The 20522-nt window shown below is 43.0% G+C and overlaps 1 protein-coding gene and 1 pseudogene across 1 annotated transcript in view; one reads left to right on the top strand and one right to left on the bottom strand.

Annotated features, from left to right (window-relative positions):
* Nucleotides 1-133: 133 nt before the first annotated feature.
* LOC125525350 lies at nucleotides 134-11303 on the bottom strand (annotated as a pseudogene).
* Nucleotides 11304-14086: 2783 nt separating this feature from the next.
* The window catches only part of LOC125525247 (putative disease resistance protein RGA3), a 70257-nt gene continuing 63821 nt past the window's right edge, over nucleotides 14087-20522 (top strand). The window contains exons 1-4 of the mRNA XM_048690252.1: nucleotides 14087-14146; nucleotides 14183-14392; nucleotides 15073-15290; nucleotides 15420-16759. Of these exons, the coding sequence (XP_048546209.1) occupies nucleotides 14087-14146; nucleotides 14183-14392; nucleotides 15073-15290; nucleotides 15420-16759 (1828 nt within the window). The remainder of the gene's footprint in view (nucleotides 14147-14182; nucleotides 14393-15072; nucleotides 15291-15419; nucleotides 16760-20522) is intronic.

The raw sequence follows: 20522 nt of genomic DNA, 5'->3' as shown, positions 1-20522 counted from the left end.
ATCCTAGAAGACACTACAGGATAAGAAAATGGATTTGTTATTCACAAAAATTCAATGTTGTGATTTGTTTATTTATTCAAAACAGAGAGCTTGTAACAATAGAAAAGGTTAGATGGAACGTACCAATAGTGTGCTAAAGAAAATCACGAGGCAAATGTCCTTTCCGAGACTTCATTGTTGTAAATGTTCGAATAATATCTTTATCATCAACTGACTTGAATAACTCCCGCTCGGTGTAACATATCATCAAGTCGTTGAACCATTCGTTGTTGATCTTGCTACGCAATTTATTCTTGATAATCTTCATTGCTGAAAATGCTCTCTCAACAGATGCAGTTGACACCGGCAATATCAAAGCCAACTCAATAAGTTTGTATACCAATGGAAATACCAGATTTTTCTTAGTTTCAACCATCTTCACGGCCAAACTTTGAACATCATTACAAGTAGAAAAAGAAGCATGCCTTTTCACTTGACTTATATAAGTGTGGAGCTGCTCTCTTATTGTTTCACAATCATCATTAGAGAAGTCTTCATGATAAATTTCAGCAAGACGAGCAAGTTTATCAACATTGAACTTGGAGAAAGAGTCCTTGGGGTCAAGACATGAGAAGCAATCAAGCACACAATTTGCTTCTTCACTAAAGCGGTGATCCATCTCCACACAAATTTTGTCAATAGCAACATAAAAAATCTCTGCACGGTAATGGTGAAGATTAGTAACAGTTCTCCCTTCTCTCCTTGAACGACCACGAACTGGTATTACTTCATCCATATTTGGTAGTAGAATACTATTAGCACCACAAAATTCTTGGACATCACCAAATAAATTATCCCGACCACTCTCTCTGAACGTTGCCAACCGAGCCTTGACATCATTAACTAATTCCATGGCAAGAACAATATTGAGATCTTTTCTTTGCAAAACTTTTGAAAGCTCATTTGTGACGCCAAATAACTTCAACATAAGCTTCAGAATGAAAACAAATTTAAAGCTCTCCATTTTTTCTATCAAACCTGCTGCTTGAGATGGTCCACGTCCATATTCATCAACTGTACTAAGCACCTTTAACACGGAGGACCACATTTGATCCAAACGCAGTAAGGTAGTATGATGTGAACCCCATCTAGTATCCCCCGGTCTAGAAAGAGTAGATGATTGGTGCAAGCCCCTTCCAGTAGATATCTCACCACTCTCAAGTCTATCCAGAATATCTTGGTGTTGTGCCTCGGTCAATGCATCCCTTCTCTTGCAAGATGTTGTTGTTGTAGTCACAATCAAGGAGATGTACTCAAAGAAATCATGAATAGATGAGCAACTACTAGCAACAGACACGACGACCAATTGCAGACGGTGAGCATAGCAATGAACATAGAAAGCATAGGGGTTTTCATCTATGATCTTTTTCTGTAAATATCCTTGGAATTGATAACTTATAATGATCAAGAATGCCATAAAGAGCATCCTTTAGTGACTTGGACGTCGTATCTTTGACATGATGCTGTTGGGGAACGTAGCAGAAATTCAAAATTTTCCTACGTGTCACCAAGATCTATCTATGGAGAGACCAGCAACGAGGGGAAGGAGAGTGCATCTACATACCCTTGTAGATCGCTAAGCGGAAGCGTTCAAGTGAACGGGGTTGATGGAGTCGTACTCGTCGTGATCCAAATCACTGATGACCAGTGCCGAACGGACGGCACCTCCGCGTTCAACACACGTACAGCCCGGTGACGTCTCCCATGCCTTGATCCACCAAGGAGAGAGGGAGAGGTTGAGGAAGACTCCATCCAGCAGCAGCACAACGGCGTGGTGGTGAGTGGAGGAGCGTGGCAATCCTGCAGGGCTTCGCCAAGCACCAAAGAAGAGGAGGGAGAGAGAGATGCAGGGCTGCACCAACGAGAGATCGAAATCGCGTGTGTTCTGGGCAGCCCAATGCCTCAATATATATAGGGAAGGGGAGGGGCTGCGCCCCCTCTAGGGTTCCCACCCCTAGGGGGGGCGGCAGCCCTAGATGGCCAAGGGGGCGGCCAAGAGGGGATGGGAGAGGGAGGCGCACCAATATGGGCCCTAAGGCCCATATCCCATTAGGGTTTGCCCCTCTCTCCATCTCTTAGGCGCATGGGCCTTAGTGGGGCTGGTGCCCTTGGCCCATGTAGCCAAGGAACACTCCCTACAGCCCATGTGGCCCCCCGGGGCAGGTGGCCCCACTTGGTGGACCCCCGGGACCCTCCCGGTGGTCCCGGTACGTTACCGATAAACCCCGAAACTCTTCCGGTGACCAAAACAGGACTTCCCATATATAAATCTTTACCTCCGGACCATTCCAGAGCTCCTCGTGACGTCCGGGATCTCATCCGGGACTCCGAACAACATTTGGTAACCACATACAAACTTCCTTTATAACCCTAGCGTCATCGAACCTTAAGTGTGTAGACCCTACGGGTTCGGGAGACATGCAGACATGACCGAGACGTTCTCCGGTCAATAACCAACAGCGGGATCTGGATACCCATGTTGGCTCCCACATGTTCCACGATGATCTCATCGGATGAACCACGATGTCAAGGACTTAATCAATCCCGTATTCAATTCCCTTTGTCTATCGGTACGATACTTGCCCGAGATTCGATCGTTGGTATCCCGATACCTTGTTCAATCTCGTTACCGGCAAGTCTCTTTACTCGTTCCGTAACACATCATCCCGTGATCAACTCCTTGATCACATTGTGCACATTATGATGATGTCCTACCGAGTGGGCCCAGAGATACCTCTCCGTTTACACGGAGTGACAAATCCCAGTCTCGATTCGTGCCAACCCAACAGACACTTTTGGAGATACCTGTAGTGCACCTTTATAGTCACCCAGTTACGTTGTGACGTTTGGTACACCCAAAGCACTCCTACGGTATCCGGGAGTTGCACAATCTCATGGTCTAAGGAAATGATACTTGACATTAGAAAAGCTTTAGCATACGAACTACATGATCTTGTGCTAGGCTTAGGATTGGGTCTTGTCCATCACATCATTCTCCTAATGATGTGATCCCGTTATTAACGACATCCAATGTCCATGGTCAGGAAACCGTAACCATCTATTGATCAACGAGCTAGTCAACTAGAGGCTTACTAGGGACATGGTGTTGTCTATGTATCCACACATGTATCTGAGTTTCCTATCAATACAATTATAGCATGGATAATAAAAGATTATCATGAACAAGGAAATATAATAATAACTTATTTATTATTGCCTCTAGGGCATATTTCCAACAGTCTCCCACTTGCACTAGAGTCAAAAATCTAGTTCACATCGATATGTGATTAACACTCAAGGTCACATCCCCATGTGACTAACACCCAAAGAGTTTACTAGAGTCAATAATCTAGTTCACATTTACCATGTGATTAACACTCGATGAGTTCTGGGTTTGATCATGTTTTGCTTGTGAGAGAGGTTTTAGTCAACGGGTCTGAATCTTTCAGATCCGTATGTACTTCACAAATTTCTTATGTCATTTTGTAGATGCAACTACTACGCTACATTTGGAGCTATTCCAAATAACTGTTCTACTATACGAATCCAGTTTACTACTCAGAATAATCTGGATTAGTGTCAAAGTTTGCATCGGCGTAACCCTTTACGACGAACTCTTTTACCACCTCCATAATCGAGAAAATTCCTTAGTCTACTAGTTACTAAGGATAACTTTGACCGCTGTCCTGTGATACATTCTTGGATCACTCTTGTACCCCTTGACTGACTCATGGCAAGGCACACTTCAGGTGCGGTACACAGCATAGCATACTGTAGAGAGCCTATGATAAAAGCATAGGGGACGACCTTCGTCCTTCCTCTTTCTTCTGCCGTGGTCGAGCTTTAACTCTTTAACTTCATACCATACAACTCAGGCAAGAACTCCTTCTTCGACTGATCCATCTTGAACACCTTCAAGATCATGTCAAGGTACGTGCTCATTTGAAAGTACTATTAAGCGTTTTGATCTATCCTTATAGATCTTGATGCTCAATGTTCAAGTAGCTTAATCCAGGCTTTCCATTGAAAAACACTTTCCAAATAACCCTATATGCTTTACAGAAATTCTACATCATTTCTGATCCATAATATGTCAACAACATATACTCATCAGAAATTCTATAGTGCTCCCACTCACCTCTTTGGAAATACAAGTTTCTCATAAACTTTGTGTACACCCAAAATCTTTGATCATCATCAAAGCATACATTCCAACTCCGAGATGCTTACTCCAGTCCTTAGAAGGATTGCTGGAGCTTTGCATACTTATTAGCATCTTTCAGGATTGACAAAACCTTCCGGTTGTATCACATACAACCTTTCCTCAAGAAAATCGTCGAGGAAACAATGTTTTGACATCCCATCTGCAAGATTTCATAAATAATGCAGTGACTGCTAATATAATTCCAACAGACTCTTAGCATCGCTACGAGTGAGAAAATCTCACCGTAGTCAACTCCTTGAACTTGTCAGAAAACATGTTAACGACAAGTCGAGCTTTCTTAATGGTGACATTTACCATCATTGTCCGTCTTCCTTTTAAAATCCATCTACACTCAACAGCCTTACGACCATCAAGTAGTTCTTCCAAAGTCTACACTTTGTTTTCATACATGGATCCTCTCTCGGATTATATGGTCTCAAGCCATTTATCGGAATCCAGGCCCACCATCGCTTCTCCATAGCTCGTAGGTTCATTGTTGTCTAGCAACATGACTTCCAAGACAGGATTACGTACCACTCTGAAGTAGTACGCATCCTTGTCATCCCACGAGGTTTGGGAGTGACTTGATCCGAAGTTTCATGATCACTATCATAAGCTTCCACTTCAATTGGTGTAGGTGCCACAGGAACAACTTCCTGTGCCCTGCCACACACTAGTTGAAGAGACGGTTTAATAACCTCATCAAGTCTCCACCATCCTCCCACTCAATTCTTTCGAGAGAAACTTTTCCTCGAGAAAGGACCCGATTCTAGAAACAATCCCTTATTGCTTTCGAATCTGAGACAGGAGGTATACCCAAATGTTTTGGGTTGTCCTATGAAGATGCATTTATCCGCTTTGGGTTCGAGCTTATCGGCCTGAAACTTTTCCACATAAGCGTCGCAGCCCGAAACTTTTAAGAAATGACAGCTTAGGTTTCTCTAAACCATAGTTCATACGGTGTCATTACGTGGTGCCCTATTTAAAGTGAATGTGGTTGTCTCTAATGCTTAACCCATAAACTATTGTGGTAATTCGATAAGAGACATCATGGTATGCACCATATCCAATAGGGTGCAGTTATGATGTTCGAACACACCATCACACTATGGTGTTCCAGGCTGTATTAGTTGTGAAACAATTTCCACAATGTCTTAATTCTGTGCCAAACTCGTAATTCAGATATTCATCTCTATGATCATATCATAGATCTTTTATCCTCTTGTCACGACGATCTTTCAACTTCACACTGAAATTACTTGAACCTTTCAATAATTCAGACTAGTGATTCATCAAGTAAATGTACTCAACATCTACTCAAATCATCTGTGAAGAAAGAACATAACGATATCCACTACATGCCTCAGCACTCATTGGACTGCACACATCAAAATGTATTACTTCCAACAATTTGCTTTCTAGTTCCATTTTACTGAAACCGAGGCTTTCAGTCATCTTACCCATGTGGTATGATTTGCATGCCTCAAGTGATTCAAAATCAAGTGAGTCCAAACGGTCCATTTGCATGGAGTTTCTTCATGCATACACACCAATAGACATGGTTCTCATGTCTCAAACTTTTTCAAAAATGAGTGAGTCCAAAGATCCATCAACATGGAGCTTCTTCATGCGTTTTATACCGATATGACTTACGTGGCTGTGCCACAAGTAGGTGGTACTATCATTACTATCTTTTGGCATGAACATGTGTATCACTACGATCGAGATTCAATAAACCATTCATTTTAGGTGTAAGACCATTGAAGGTATTATTCAAATAAACAAAGTAACCATTATTCTCCTTAAATGAATAACCGTATTGCGATAGACATAATCCAATCATGTCTATGCTCAACGCAAACACCAATCTCGATGGTAGAGGGAGCGTGTGATGCTTGATCATATCAACATTGGAAACACTTCCAACACATATCGTCAGCTCACCTTTAGCTAGTCTCCGTTTATTCTGTAGCCTTTTGTTTCGAGTTACTAACACTTAGCAACCTGAACCGGTATCTAATACCCTGGTGCTACTAGGAGTACTAGTAAAGTACACATCAACACAATGTATATCCAATATACTTCTATCGACCTTGCCAGCCTTCTCATCTACCAAGTATCTAGGGTAATTCTGCTCCAGTGGCTGTTCCCCTTATTACAGAAGCACTTAGTCTCGGGTTTGGGTTTAACCTTGGGTTTCTTCACTAGAGCAGCAGCTGAATTGCCGTTTCATGAAGTATCCCTTCTTGCCCTTGCCCTTCTTGAAACTAGTGGTTTCACCAACCATCAACAATTGATGCTCCTTCTTGATTTCTACTTTTGTGGTGTCAAACATTGCGAATATCTCAAGGATCATCATATATGTCCCTGATATATTATATTTCATCACGAAGCTCAAGCAGCTTGGTGGTAATGACTTTGGAGAACCATCACTATTTCATCTGGAAGATCAACTCCCACTCGATTCAAGTGATTGTTGTACTCAGACAATCTGAGCACAAGCTCAACAATTGAGCTTTTCTCCCTTAGTTTGCAGGCTAAGAAAATCGTCGGAGGTCTTATACCTCTTGACATGGGCACGAGCCTGAAATTCCAATTTCAGCCCTCGAAACATCTCATATGTTTCGTGACGTATCAAAACGTCTTCGGTGCCTCAACTCTAAACCGTTTAACTGAACTATCACGTAGTTATCAAAACGTGTATGTCAGATGTTTGCAACATCCACAGACAACGTTCGAGGTTCAGCACACTGAGCGGTGCATTAAGGACATAAGCCTTCTAAGAAGCAATGAGGACAATCCTCAGTTTACGGACCTAGTCCGCATAATTGCTACTATCAACTTTCAACTAAATTTTCTCTAGGAACATATCTAAACAGTAGAACTGAAGCGCGAGCTACGACATAATCTGCGAAGATCTTTTGACTATGTTCAGGATAATTAAGTTCATCTTATGAACTCCCACTCAGATAGACATCCCTCTAGTCATCTAAGTGATTACATGATCCGAGTCAACTAGGCTGTGTCCGATCATCACGTGAGACGGACTAGCCAACGTCGGTGAACATCTTCATGTTGATCGTATCTACCATACGACTCATGCTCGACCTTTCGGTCTTCTGTGTTCCGAGGCCATGCCTGTACATGCTAGGCTCGTCAAGTCAACCTAAGTGTTTGCATGTGTTCCGAGGCCATGTCTGTACATGCTAGGCTCGTCAACACCCGTTGTATGTGAACGTAAGGATCGATCACACCCGATCATCACGGCGTGCTTAGAAACGACGAACTGTAGCAATGGTGCACAGTTAGGGGAGAACACTTCTTGAAATTTTAATGAGGGATCATCTTATTTACTACCGTCGTTCTAAGTAAACAAGATGTATAAACATGATAAACATCACATGCAATCAAATAATAGTGACATAATATGGCCAATATCATATAGCTCCTTTGATCTCCATCTTGGGGCTCCATGATCATCTTGTCACCGGCATGACACCATGATCTCCATCATCATGATCTCCATCATTGTGTCTCCATGAAGTTGTCACGTCATCTATTACTTCTACTACTACAGCTAACGGTTAGCAATAAAGTAAAGTAATTACATGACGTTTATGTTGACACGTAGGTCATGAATAAATTAAGACAACTCCTATGGCTCCTGCCGGTTGTCATACTCATCGACATGCAAGTCGTGATTTCTATTACAAGAACATGATCAATCTCATACATCACATATATCATTCATCACATCCTTTTGGCCATATCACATCACATAGCATACCCTGCAAAAACAAGTTAGACGTCCTCTAATTGTTGTTTGCATGTTTTTACGTGGCTGCTATGGGTTTCTAGCAAGAACGTTTCTTACCTACGCAAAGACCACAACGTGATATGCCAATTGCTATTTACCCTTCATAAGGACCCTTTTCATCGAATCCGATCCGACTAAAGTAGGAGAGACAGACACCCGCTAGCCACCTTATGCAACTAGTGCATGTCAGTCGGTGGAACCTGTCTCACGTAAGAGTACGTGTAAGGTCGGTCCGGGCCGCTTCATCCCACGATGCCACCGAATCAAGATAAGACTAGTAACGGCAAGCATATTGAACAAAATCAACGCCCACAACTACTTTGTGTTCTACTCGTGCATAGAATCTACGCAATAGACCTAGCTCATGATGCCACTGTTGCGGAACGTAGCAGAAATTCAAAATTTTCCTACGTGTCACCAAGATCTATCTATGGAGAGACCAGCAACGAGGGGAAGGAGAGTGCATCTACATACCCTTGTAGATCGCTAAGCGGAAGCATTCAAGTGAACGGGGTTGATGGAGTCGTACTCGTCGTGATCCAAATCACCGATGACCAAGTGCCGAACGCACGGCACCTCCGCGTTCAACACACGTGCAGCCCGGTGACGTCTCCCACGCCTTGATCCAGCAAGGAGAGAGGGAGAGGTTGAGGAAGACTCCATCCAGCAGCAGCACAACGGCGTGGTGGTGATGGAGGAGCGTGGCAATCCTGCAGGGCTTCGCCAAGCACCACAGAAGAGGAAGGAGAGAGAGATGCAGGGCTGCACCAACGAGAGATCGAATCGCGTGTGTTCTGGGCAGCCCAATGCCTCAATATATATAGGGAAGGGGAGGGGCGGCGCCCCCTCTAGGGTTCCCACCCCTAGGGGGGGCGGCAGCCCTAGATGGCCAAGGGGTGGCGGCCAAGAGGGGATGGGAGAGGGAGGCGCACCAATATGGGCCCTAAGGCCCATATCCCATTAGGGTTTGCCCCCTCTCCATCTCTTAGGCGCATGGGCCTTAGTGGGGCTGGTGCCCTTGGCCCATGTAGGCCAAGGAACACTCCCCACAGTCCAAGTGGCCCCCCGGGGCAGGTGGCCCCACTTGGTGGACCCCCGGGACCCTCCCGGTGGTCCCGGTATGTTACCGATAAACCCCGAAACTCTTCCGGTGACCAAAACAGGACTTCCCATATATAAATCTTTACCTCCGGACCATTCCAGAGCTCCTCGTGACGTCCGGGATCTCATCCGGGACTCCGAACAACATTCGGTAACCACATACAAACTTCCTTCATAACCCTAGCGTCATCGAACCTTAAGTGTGTAGACCCTACGGGTTCGGGAGACATGCAGACATGACCGAGACGTTCTCCGGTCAATAACCAACAGCGGGATCTGGATACCCATGTTGGCTCCCACATGTTCCACGATGATCTCATCGGATGAACCACGATGTCAAGGACTTAATCAATCCCGTATTCAATTCCCTTTGTCTATCGGTACGATACTTGCCCGAGATTCGATCGTCGGTATCCCGATACCTTGTTCAATCTCGTTACCGGCAAGTCTCTTTACTCGTTCCGTAACACATCATCCCGTGATCAACTCCTTAATCACATTGTGCACATTATGATGATGTCCTACCGAGTGGGCCTAGAGATACCTCTCCGTTTACACGGAGTGACAAATCCCAGTCTCGATTCGTGCCAACCCAACAGACACTTTTGGAGATACCCGTAGTGCACATTTATAGTCACCCAGTTACGTTGTGACGTTTGGTACACCCAAAGCACTCCTACGGTATCCGGGAGTTGCACAATCTTATGGTCTAAGGAAATGATACTTGACATTAGAAAAGCTTTAGCATACGAACTACATGATCTTGTGCTAGGCTTAGGATTGGGTCTTGTCCATCACATCATTCTCCTAATGATGTGATCCCGTTATCAACGACATCCAATGTCCATGGTCAGGAAACCGTAACCATCTATTGATCAACGAGCTAGTCAACTAGAGGCTTACTAGGGACATGGTGTTGTCTATGTATCCACACATGTATCTGAGTTTCCTATCAATACAATTATAGCATGGATAATAAACGATTATCATGAACAAGGAAATATAATAATAACTTATTTAGTATTGCCTCTAGGGCATATTTCCAACAGATGCAAAGCAAGGAATCTTTCCACAACCCTCCCTTTGTCATTCAAAAACCTATAGGAAAACACAATAATGTCAGTTGGTTGCATAGAGAATAAATGACAAACAAACAACAAAATAAAAGTGAAACTACTAACCTCAACATCACAGCCATTTGCTCTTTCACAGATATATCACGTGATTCATCAATAAGCACCGAGAATTGTTTGTCACCAAGCTCTGCCATGATCTTCTTTCTAACTTCATGTGCACAACACATTGCAAGCTCCTTTTGAATGTCACCAGATGTCATTGTGCAATTTCTGCCACCACGGTTAAAAGCATCTCTGACTTGTTCATTCTTAGTTTTTTCCAAATCTATCATCTCTCTAAAGTTTCCCTTGTTTAGAGAAGTAGCTGATTCATCATGTCCACGGAATGCCAAGCCTTGTGCAATGAGATATCTTGAACAACTTACAGAACAAGTTAACGAATCTTATACATTTCTTCTGATTCCTTGCTTGATCTAGCAAAGTTACTTGCCACACTTTGTCTTTGATTATTATAATCATCATAATGCTTGACGCAAGAGTCGTGCTTACTACCATGACCACCAATATGATCTTTGAAGCCTTTAGATGCATGCTTCCAATCTGTAAATCCTTCTTTGGTGAAGACTTCATAACCAAAGTGCTCAGCCCTTCCGGGTTGCTTAAAGAGAAAACAATAAAAACAATAAGCTGCATTCTTCCACTCACTGTATTCTATCCAGTCGTACCTTTTATACCAAGATTTGGAAAATGCTCTTGAGGAACGCGAACTTCCAAATTCAGTACGATGGTATTTATTCAAATCTGGTTGCATTGGACCCTTCAATATATATGCTCTCCTCACTTGGTCTTGAATATCAGGAGGATACTCACAAATTTGTTTCCTCTTTCCCGGATCGCGCTCAATCGCATTTGGATTAAATTCATTGGCAACGTTAGGCGCTGGTGGCTCTACTTCTATTTCAGGCTGCGCATCATTCACATTTTCAGTCCTTTGCTCTACTTCTACTTCAGGTTGCACATCATTCATATTTTCAGTCCTTGCTCTCTTAACCAAAAACCTCCTCATCTCTGAAATTTAGTGAGTAAAAAATCTGAAGTTAGTTTTTACACAAATAAGAATATGGGTTAATCACAAGTTCATAGTACAGTAGTACAGTACAATAACAAAGCTACTTGCATCAACTACATGTATCAGATTATCAAGTATTTCTTGATGTTGCCAAAGTGAAATCGGTGAAATATTTCTTAAAATTACTAGAAGAAAGAGTCTGCAACCTGCATACTAGTTTGTCAGTCTAATGAACTTACAGTTTCTGTAGTTTCCAGCAGCTAACAAATAGATTTTCTCTTTGGACTTTGGTCATAATCGTCCCCAATCAAAAGTTCCTAAATAAGCCCTAAGTACATCAATATCTCAACCCAAATCAGTTATTAAGTATGCGATCTTACCGGAAGTCGAAGGAAAGCAACTGCCCCTAGTCCCAGCCTTCAGGAGAGGAAGGGACAAAGGAAGGGACGACCGTGGCCACTGCCGGCTCGCCGTCGGCCTGCCGCTCGCCCAGCCCTAGATCGCCGCCTCGCCTTCAAGCCCCTGCCGCACTTGGGAGAAACCGAAGAGACGCGAGTACGGGAGAAGCCGAGAACTGTCTGGATTCTGGAGCGATCGATGGTATTCCCTGTTGCCTCGTGGGCTGGAGCGAAGCGATCGATGGTATTCTTTTTTTTCTAGTGGGCTGGAGTGATCGGGACGTTCTAGTAAATAACTGGGCTGGGCTGTGAAGGAGGCCTAATCCAGTTTTGCCTGAGTAAATACACTCCGTATCGAGAAGTATCACGTATTGTGGTACCACCACTGTTGCCGTCGGGGTGCCAGCGAGCCCGGGCAACTGCCCAGGGTCGCTGGGTGCTCGCTCCGCCACTGCATGCGTACCACTTTTTGTTTACTTGCGACGAGGTTGGTTTACTTATGGATCACCCACCACCACTTTCTTCTGTGCAACAGAAGCTAGGCCATAGATAAACAAGCATCATGACAAGGACGTTTTGCCAGTTACGTAGTGGTTATAAGACATTTGGTTTCGCTAAAAAAAGGAAAAAGAAATTCATGACAAGGAACCGTTCGTTATTAAGCAACTAAACGATCATTGTTCTTGGGACTGTGACGCGTCCTCCGACAGATGGGCTGGCTTAAATTAATCCTAGGAAGAGCACACAGTTTTGAATGCCTCCGGTATGTTCGATATCCGTGGGCGCGGATTCTCCCCGGTAGGGTCCTTCTTTATCTCTTTTTCTTTTCAATTAATCCAAGTATAATGGTGAGGTAACGACATAGCAATAAGTATTTCCCTCCGTACAGAATCAATGTTTTATTGAACCAGAATGAGTTTTTTTTCCAGTAAACAGAGTCATTGGTGCTTGCACAAAAAACACAAGACAAACTTGTCTTCAACACATCGAAAGCGTTGTCTAGCTTCTTTTCTTGCAAGTTACAACATTAGATTGCACGGTATGGTAAGAATTGATAGGTACATTAAAAAATGGTCAACACAGAAATACTACTTTTGTAAAGTTTTCAGTATAAGAAGATAGACCCTCAGAGCCATAGGTTCACTACTGGTATCTCTTCAACCATAAAAGTGTAGTGTGATGAACACATTACGACTGGACATTGATTAAATTGCAATATTTATATTTATGACTATGATCATCGATGGTATAATCTCATATAGACATTACGTTCGTGATATGTAGACCGTTATCCAACTGCATATACAACTAATACTCCAACCTAAGATCGCTATCCAACATGTATCTTCAAGTATTAAGTTCATAACCAAGTGTTTCTGGCGGCTAGGGAGCCGGCGATACCTACCTGAGGGTGCGGTATCTATTTTGTTCTAGCGAGCCTGCGTGCTTATATTCATGGGCTTCGGCCTTGTAATCTTCTCGTAGTCCGGCGTTTGCACCCTTACTAGACTATCGTTTCTCGCTTCGCCGTAGCGTTTATGTTGTTGGTGTTAAGTATGTCCGTATGACACTCTGCCTGTTCGCTATGGGCTTTATTAATTTAAAGCCGGACGCTCCTGGCGTCTTCGTTCTAAAAAAAAGTAAAAATCATTGTATAGATAATTGAATGCCTATATAAGATATTCATAATAACATAATAACGAAACTTAATTATTAGCAGAGAAAAAGATGAACTTAATTACTCCCTCCCTCCGATGAAAAGTGTACATATAGAAATTTTAGGACAAATTATGACGTCGAGTAAAAAATGCATTTGAAAGGTGCAAACTACCATCTCTCTAATCTTTAATTACTCAACCCCCAATAAGATAAGCGCATGTAGAAATGAAGAAGACCATGTGTAGAATGTTATTGGTCTTGGTTACCGTGTGATGAGAGAGAAACATTTTTTTCTACTTTAAAGTGCTTTGAAAAGATAAAAGTAGACTCTTTTGTGGATAAATTTTAAAGTCAAATGTACACTCTTCATCGGACGAAAGGAGCATGCAGCGAAGAGATGGAGTTCGATATATACGCCTCGCTATGAACGGAGAGATGGAGTTTCAAGATTACGTGAAGCCATAGCATTGGGCCAAACGACAACCAGCTTGGAAATGAAAACCCGGCCGGCTTTGTATGGATCCGCGCGGAGGAAACAATGGAGGCGCGCCTTCCGCGTTGGAATGCTAGCCTCGTAGTGGACGCCCTAGCATGTTTCTAACATGCTGGACGTACATACCTAGGCTAGGCTGGCTAGCAACCCTCCAATGGCGACATGACAGCTGCCTCTCCAGTCATGACCTAATTTCTCTCAACGCTGGTTCGCCTCCACACCGGCGCGACATGGTTCCCCTGCTGATACCGCTGTTGGGCAGCGTGGCGGCCAAGGCTGGCGATGCGATGGTGCGCGAGCTGCTGAGGGCGTGGGGGCTGGACAAGGCCCGCCGGAAGCTGGAGCGCCACCTTGCTGCCGTCCAGTGCATCCTGCTCGATGCTGAAGACAAGAGCCGCACCAACCCTGCCATCCGCCAGTGGATCAAGGACCTCAAGACCGCGGCTTACCAAGCCGATGACGTCCTTGATGCCTTCCGCTACGAGGTGCTGCGCCGCCGTGCTGCCCAGATCCGCAGCCACTCAACCGCACGCAAGGTTTGTCCTACCTTCTTCCGGACCGACTGGCTTTGGAAATGGAAGCCCTTCAATTTTAGTTGAGGATCTGTTTGGAAGTTTAAATTGAATTGGCGTGACGCTATTGTATTTTAAATAGAGTTTGAGGTTGAAATGGGATCAAGGTTTTGGGTAGCGAATCCCAAAAATTTAGGCGGATGGGAGGGGGCACGGTTACACGAAAACACCGAGCGACTACCTTTCAAAATTTTCCAACGAAATTCAACTTCAAATTTATCTGGGCGAGGTACAAATATGAATTGTGCTCATATTAGTTAGAAAATCGCTTGTGTCGCATTGGTTTTAGTTCTTTGCGCCTGTCATGGGGAATCGAACACAAGACCTTTGTGTTGCATGCTTAGGAGGGGCACGCCTGCCACCATCGTTGCTTGGATGTTATGTAAAAGTTTCCAGGTTAGTTAACTATGCATGCAAATTCAAAATTTCAAAAACAAAAGATTCTTTTGGGTCAGCTTGTATGTTTCTCGTATGGTAGAGGGAAACACGGTAACCCCGCTGTACTGAATACACTGAGCGGTAACAAAAACCCTTAATAGGACTACTTGACAATTCTATTTCTGTTGTTTGGTTCTATTTTCAGCTTAGGGTTTTAATTTGGAAACATAAGCCTTTTTATTTCAATTTATATCTTTCCGTTTCAGGTGTTGAGTTATTTCAGTGTCAATAGTCCGATTGTTTTCCGTCTTTCAATGAGTGGGAAGATGAAGGATGCCCTTAAAATCATAGATGAACTGGTCGCGGAGATGAACACTTTCCACTTCCTACAAAATACCGAGGCACCAACCGTTATTCATCCGCGAACAAACTCTCATGTTGATAACTCAGAGATTGTTGGCAAAGAAGATGAGAAGGAACTAGTGGTGAAGATATTGCTCGAGCACTCTAACATCAATAACAATAATGATGATAATACTATTATGGTGCTCCCCATAGTAGGTATGGGGGGGATTGGTAAAACCACACTTGCTCAACTTGTGCACAATGACCAACGAGTTATGCATCATTTTGAGTTGGTCATATGGGTTTGTGTCTCTAACAAATTTGTTATCGATGAAATAATCCGATCTATAATACAAGTAGCCACGATGAACAAGTGTGACTTGACCGAAATGGAGGCACTGCAGAAGAAACTTCATGAAGTGTTGGGCAAGAAAATGTACCTCCTAGTGCTTGATGATGTTTGGAATGAAGATGGACAAAAGTGGAAAGACATGCTATCATTGTTGTGCTCAGATGCTGGCCCCGGTAGTGCTATAATTGTGACATGCCGTAGCGAGCAAGTTGCTTCTATTATGGGCACACTTCCTACACATCATATATCACTTTTAAAAGAGGATCAATCATGGGAGCTTTTTCATACGAATGCATTTGGAAGGACAGTGGAAAAGACAGAAGAAATTATTTCAGTGGCTAAGAGTATTGTACACAAGTGTAAGGGGTTGCCTCTTGCTATCAAGACCATCGCAACGTTACTTCATTTGAAGGATCACAGTCAGTGGTTTTCTGTTCTGGATAGTGATGTCTGGAAAAATGATATTCTCACAACTAGGATTGTACCTGCGCTACAACTGAGCTATGATCACTTGAAATCAGAAGAAAAAATATGCTTTTCCTTTTGTGCTATTTTCCCCAAGGGTAGCATCATGGATAAAGACATGTTAATCCACCTATGGATGGCAAATGATTTTGTTCCATCAGAAACAAGAGGCCAACAAATTTTTGATCTACTAGTTTGGAGATGTTTCATTCAAGATGGTGATATTCAAAATAATCTGCTCTCCGGATTTCGAGATGAATATAATGAGTTCATCTACATGCCAACCACTTACAAGATGCATGATCTCATGCATGATCTTGCTGACTCCGTAAGTGGAAATGATTGCTCTATTCTGCAAGAATCTTCATGGCAACAAATTCCGCAAGAGTCCACATATGTCAATTCATTACAACACGAAGTTCGACATCTGTCACTTGATTATGTGCATGATCATACTATTGCGACCATGCAGAAAATTCTTGCTCCCCGGCCCCGCACAATATTAGTTCGAAGGGGGGCTATGGGCAAGTCAAAATTCATATCCTTACGAGCATTGAAAACATGCTATATCAGGCCATATTTGACGAATTTGAAGCATCTTCGCTACCTAGATTGTTCTGACTCTTATGTATCTGCGCTGCCTGAAGCCATTACCATGTTGTACAGCTTGCAAACATTGAAGCTCAATAGTTGTGAATACCTAAAGAAATTGCCAGAAGGCATGAGATCTATGAGAAGTCTTCGGCACATCTTCCTCCTTGGATGTCATCGTTTGGAGCGTATGCCACAAGGTATTGGTCAGTTGACTTCTCTACAAACATTGACGAATTATGTCATTGATAGTGATGCGGGTCGTGGCATTGATCAATTGTAAGATTTGAATCTTTGTGGTGCTCTTTCTTTGACTGAGCTAAGAAAAGTGCATAGTGCAAATAATGCTAAAGAAGGCAATATGTTCGCCAAGCATAATTTGAAATGTTTATCACTCAATTGGAAATGTGAACCTTCTTATAGGACACAAATTGGATGTAATGTAGATACTAATGCAGAAGGAATATTAGAGGCCCTTCGTCCTCACAATAGACTTGAAGTTTTACAATTGTCTAATTACACCGGTGATAAATTTTCATCATGGATGCACAAGTCTAAACTGTTAGAACATCTCAGTGAACTTCGTCTGAAAAGCTGCAAATATTGCAAGGATCTCCCACCAATATGGCATCTGCCCTCCCTCAGGTACTTGAGTTTGGATGGTTTGCATAGCTTGAGAAGTATATGTGTTGGGAATGATGGCATAGACAATGGCAAATCCTGTGCTTCTCCACCACCCTTATTTCCTAAGCTGGAAACTATGAAATTTAATGACATGCGTAACCTAGAGAGATGGCACCTGGAGGTGGCTGGACAAGCAGTGAATGTATCATTTCCTCGGCTCAAGAAGCTAGATATTTTCAGATGCCCAATGCTAAGAAGAATTCCCATGATGCTCCCTTTGCTTGAAGATATACAGTTGGTGTTCTCAAACATTCCTCTTTACCATCTGATGCATCTACCTATGCAATCTAACCTTCACTGCACAGGCGAAATATGGCTGACGCCTGAATGTATGTTGGGACCTACTAGACTTCATTTTTCGAGCCTTGGTGACTCTGACGTGCGACTTCGACTCGATGGTCGGAATGAAGATGTAAATTTATTTGAAGAGATGCTGAACAGAATAGGTTGCAGATTCTTTAAGAAGTTGGATATTGTAGGTTGGGGCAGTCTTTTCTCCTCTGTACTTTCCCAAATACAATGGAATATATGGAACAATTTCCGTTTCGTTGAATGTATATGGATTTCAGACAACTATAGCATAGTAAAATGGCCAGCGGCAGAACTGAGACACTTGAAGCGTATCCGAAGTCTAAAAATGTCTTACTGTTCCAACTTTACTGGTTCACTTCCATCAAGAATATGTGATGATGAAAATGCTTTGCCTCCTCGACTCCAGTATCTTGGAATTGAAAACTGTGTGAATTTAGTGGAGGTACCCATGTTGCCCGCAAATCTTGAATATTTGCACATCGCATGTTGTGCCAAGCTGGTGTCCATGCCAAAAAATCTTGGGAATGCAAAAAGATTGACAACATTAAGTGTGATACAGTGCAATGCCCTAATGATGTTTCCAGATGGAAAGTATGGAGTCACTATGCTCAAGAAGCTGGAAATGGTGCGGTGCCCATGGGTAGAGTCGCTACCGGAGGGACTCCTGCAGCAGCTCCCAGCCCTTGAGGAACTAACTATCAGGGACTGCCACAACCTGGAGGAGGCCTTCTCGATAGGAGGTGCTTACTGGAATTTGATTGAAGCAATTCCACGTAGATCAGTTGGCAGATCAGTGCAATTCGAGACAGATAGATTGGCTGATACCATGCACTGAATGCTTAGACTGTCTTCATTGGGATGCATGTGCATGTGCCTCCTGTCCTGTGTGTGCCTGTGCCTCGTGGAGCTATGTGTGCCAATGAGGTATATAGACACCCTCTTCTCTTTACCTGGTTATTATGTCACCTTCCAAAATTTATAACTCAACCTCAGTTATTAATCATGTATATATAGTTCCATCTATCCAAATAATCTATTTGGTCTCGTTGTAGATGTCAAAACCTGTACCTATGTAAAGAGTGCTTGTGTTTTTGTCTCCAGGTATCTGCTATGACGTCCAAATGATTCACATTAGTTGTACATGCACTGCAACAGTAACGGGGAAAGTTGTTTCCTTTACAAATCAAGTTCAGTGAAGTTTATACTTGCTAGTACGTGACCCTTGCCTGCTAAGTACATATTGGACCATGCTGGTCTACGACACAACTGTTAGGCACTGCCATTTACATAGTTCATTATCAAATTATGGTCATGGCTTTATGGATCACCCAGTCTTCAAGTAATTCCTGTTATACTGTATGACAGAACTCAGTGACTGGAATTTGCTTTGGTTCCCATTCAAGTCTGTTGTACGACCTCGTAGAACGGAGGAGGAGATTTTATAAATACAACATCTACGTGATTACATGATCTCCTCTGCTGCTTACAAAAAAAATCTTTTATATTCATTCATTCCCTCAGATCATCTATCTTATCTTCGACAGTAACATGACTGGTGAGGACCATACACAGAGCTGGAAGTAGTGACCAGGGCCTGATTGTAGCAAAACAGGGTCATCTTTAGGTGAAGATGGTGTGATGTATGTGGTATACATTGCATATCATACATTGTATGTATAACAGCTACAGAATATTTGTATCAAAAAGGCCGTAAGGATGTCCAATTATCGTTGTTATTTAAGATCAACTCGTGACAGGTTGCTTGTTTCCAGGCAGAGCTTATTCAGTTGTGTGGTGCTCCTTGTTGTCGTTGCCCTTTGTTAGCTGACAGCATTAAGATTGTGGCGAGAAGGAACGACATGTTCAGAAATAATTCAGTGACTATTTAGTGATATTACTCAGTCTAAGAAAGACGGTCATTTTGGAATGAACTTCGTTACTGCATATTACTCAGTCTTGAAGCAACCGCTATTGCTGTCTGAAATAATTCAGTGACTAGTTTGTGATAGTAGTTTGAAATCTGTCATTATCAATATAGACTGAAATTTGTCAGTGCATGTTTACTCAGTCTTTGAGAAGGCACGATTACTTGCATGAAAATGAATATTCAGTGCCTCAAATTTTCTTTAGCTCACCAAATAGCTGGGCATGTTGGAGTTCCCAGTCAAACCTGAACATTTCAGTACTGTAAAGCAGATCTTATTATGTGAACACAACATAATCTGCTTGATTAGATCAGCACTACACGATATATACTAAGTATGTGCTGAAATTGGTAGTTGTCTACTGCTTCCACTACTAACCACTAGTACCGTCAAACCTGAACATTTCAGTACTGTAAAACCAATGTGTTCTCCAGGGTGAGTGTGTACCCAAGTACTGGGATGGCTACAGTAGGGATGTAACCTAGGACATGGAGTATGTGATCGCGAGCTCCAGTGATCCCGGATGAACTGTTAAATCCGAAAAAAATAGTAAAAAATTCAAAAAATTCTGAATTTTTTGGAAAGAAACATTGGTGTTTTTTCTACATGCATGCAAATTTTCATGATGAAATTACATTTCTAGAGGTGTGGGTAAAAACAAATTGATGTTCCAACTAACCTCATTATTTTTGGCTGTACACTGCTAGGGAAAACCTTATACACAGAATCTTAACAGCAGCGCGGGTCAGGAAGAAGTGCTACTGCTAATTAGCAGTAGCGCGGGCCCCAGACATGCGCTACTGCTACAAACTTAGCAGTAGCGCGGCCCGGTCGAACCACGCTGCTACTAAAATTGACGTACCGTTCCCGCCACCCTAGGTTTAGCAGTAGCGCGCCCGCGCTAACCGCGCTACTGCTAAAGTAATAGCAGTAGCGCGGGTCAAAGCGCGCTACTGATAAGCGTTAGCTGTAGCGTCGTATCAGTAGCGCGGCCACCCGCGCTACTGCTAGGCTTTTCGCTGGTAGTGGTAGACTCCTACCT

This window comes from Triticum urartu, chromosome 7 (assembly GCF_003073215.2).
Source record: "Triticum urartu cultivar G1812 chromosome 7, Tu2.1, whole genome shotgun sequence".
Lineage (NCBI taxonomy): Eukaryota > Viridiplantae > Streptophyta > Magnoliopsida > Poales > Poaceae > Triticum > Triticum urartu.
This window is presented reverse-complemented; position numbering and strand designations above follow the sequence as displayed.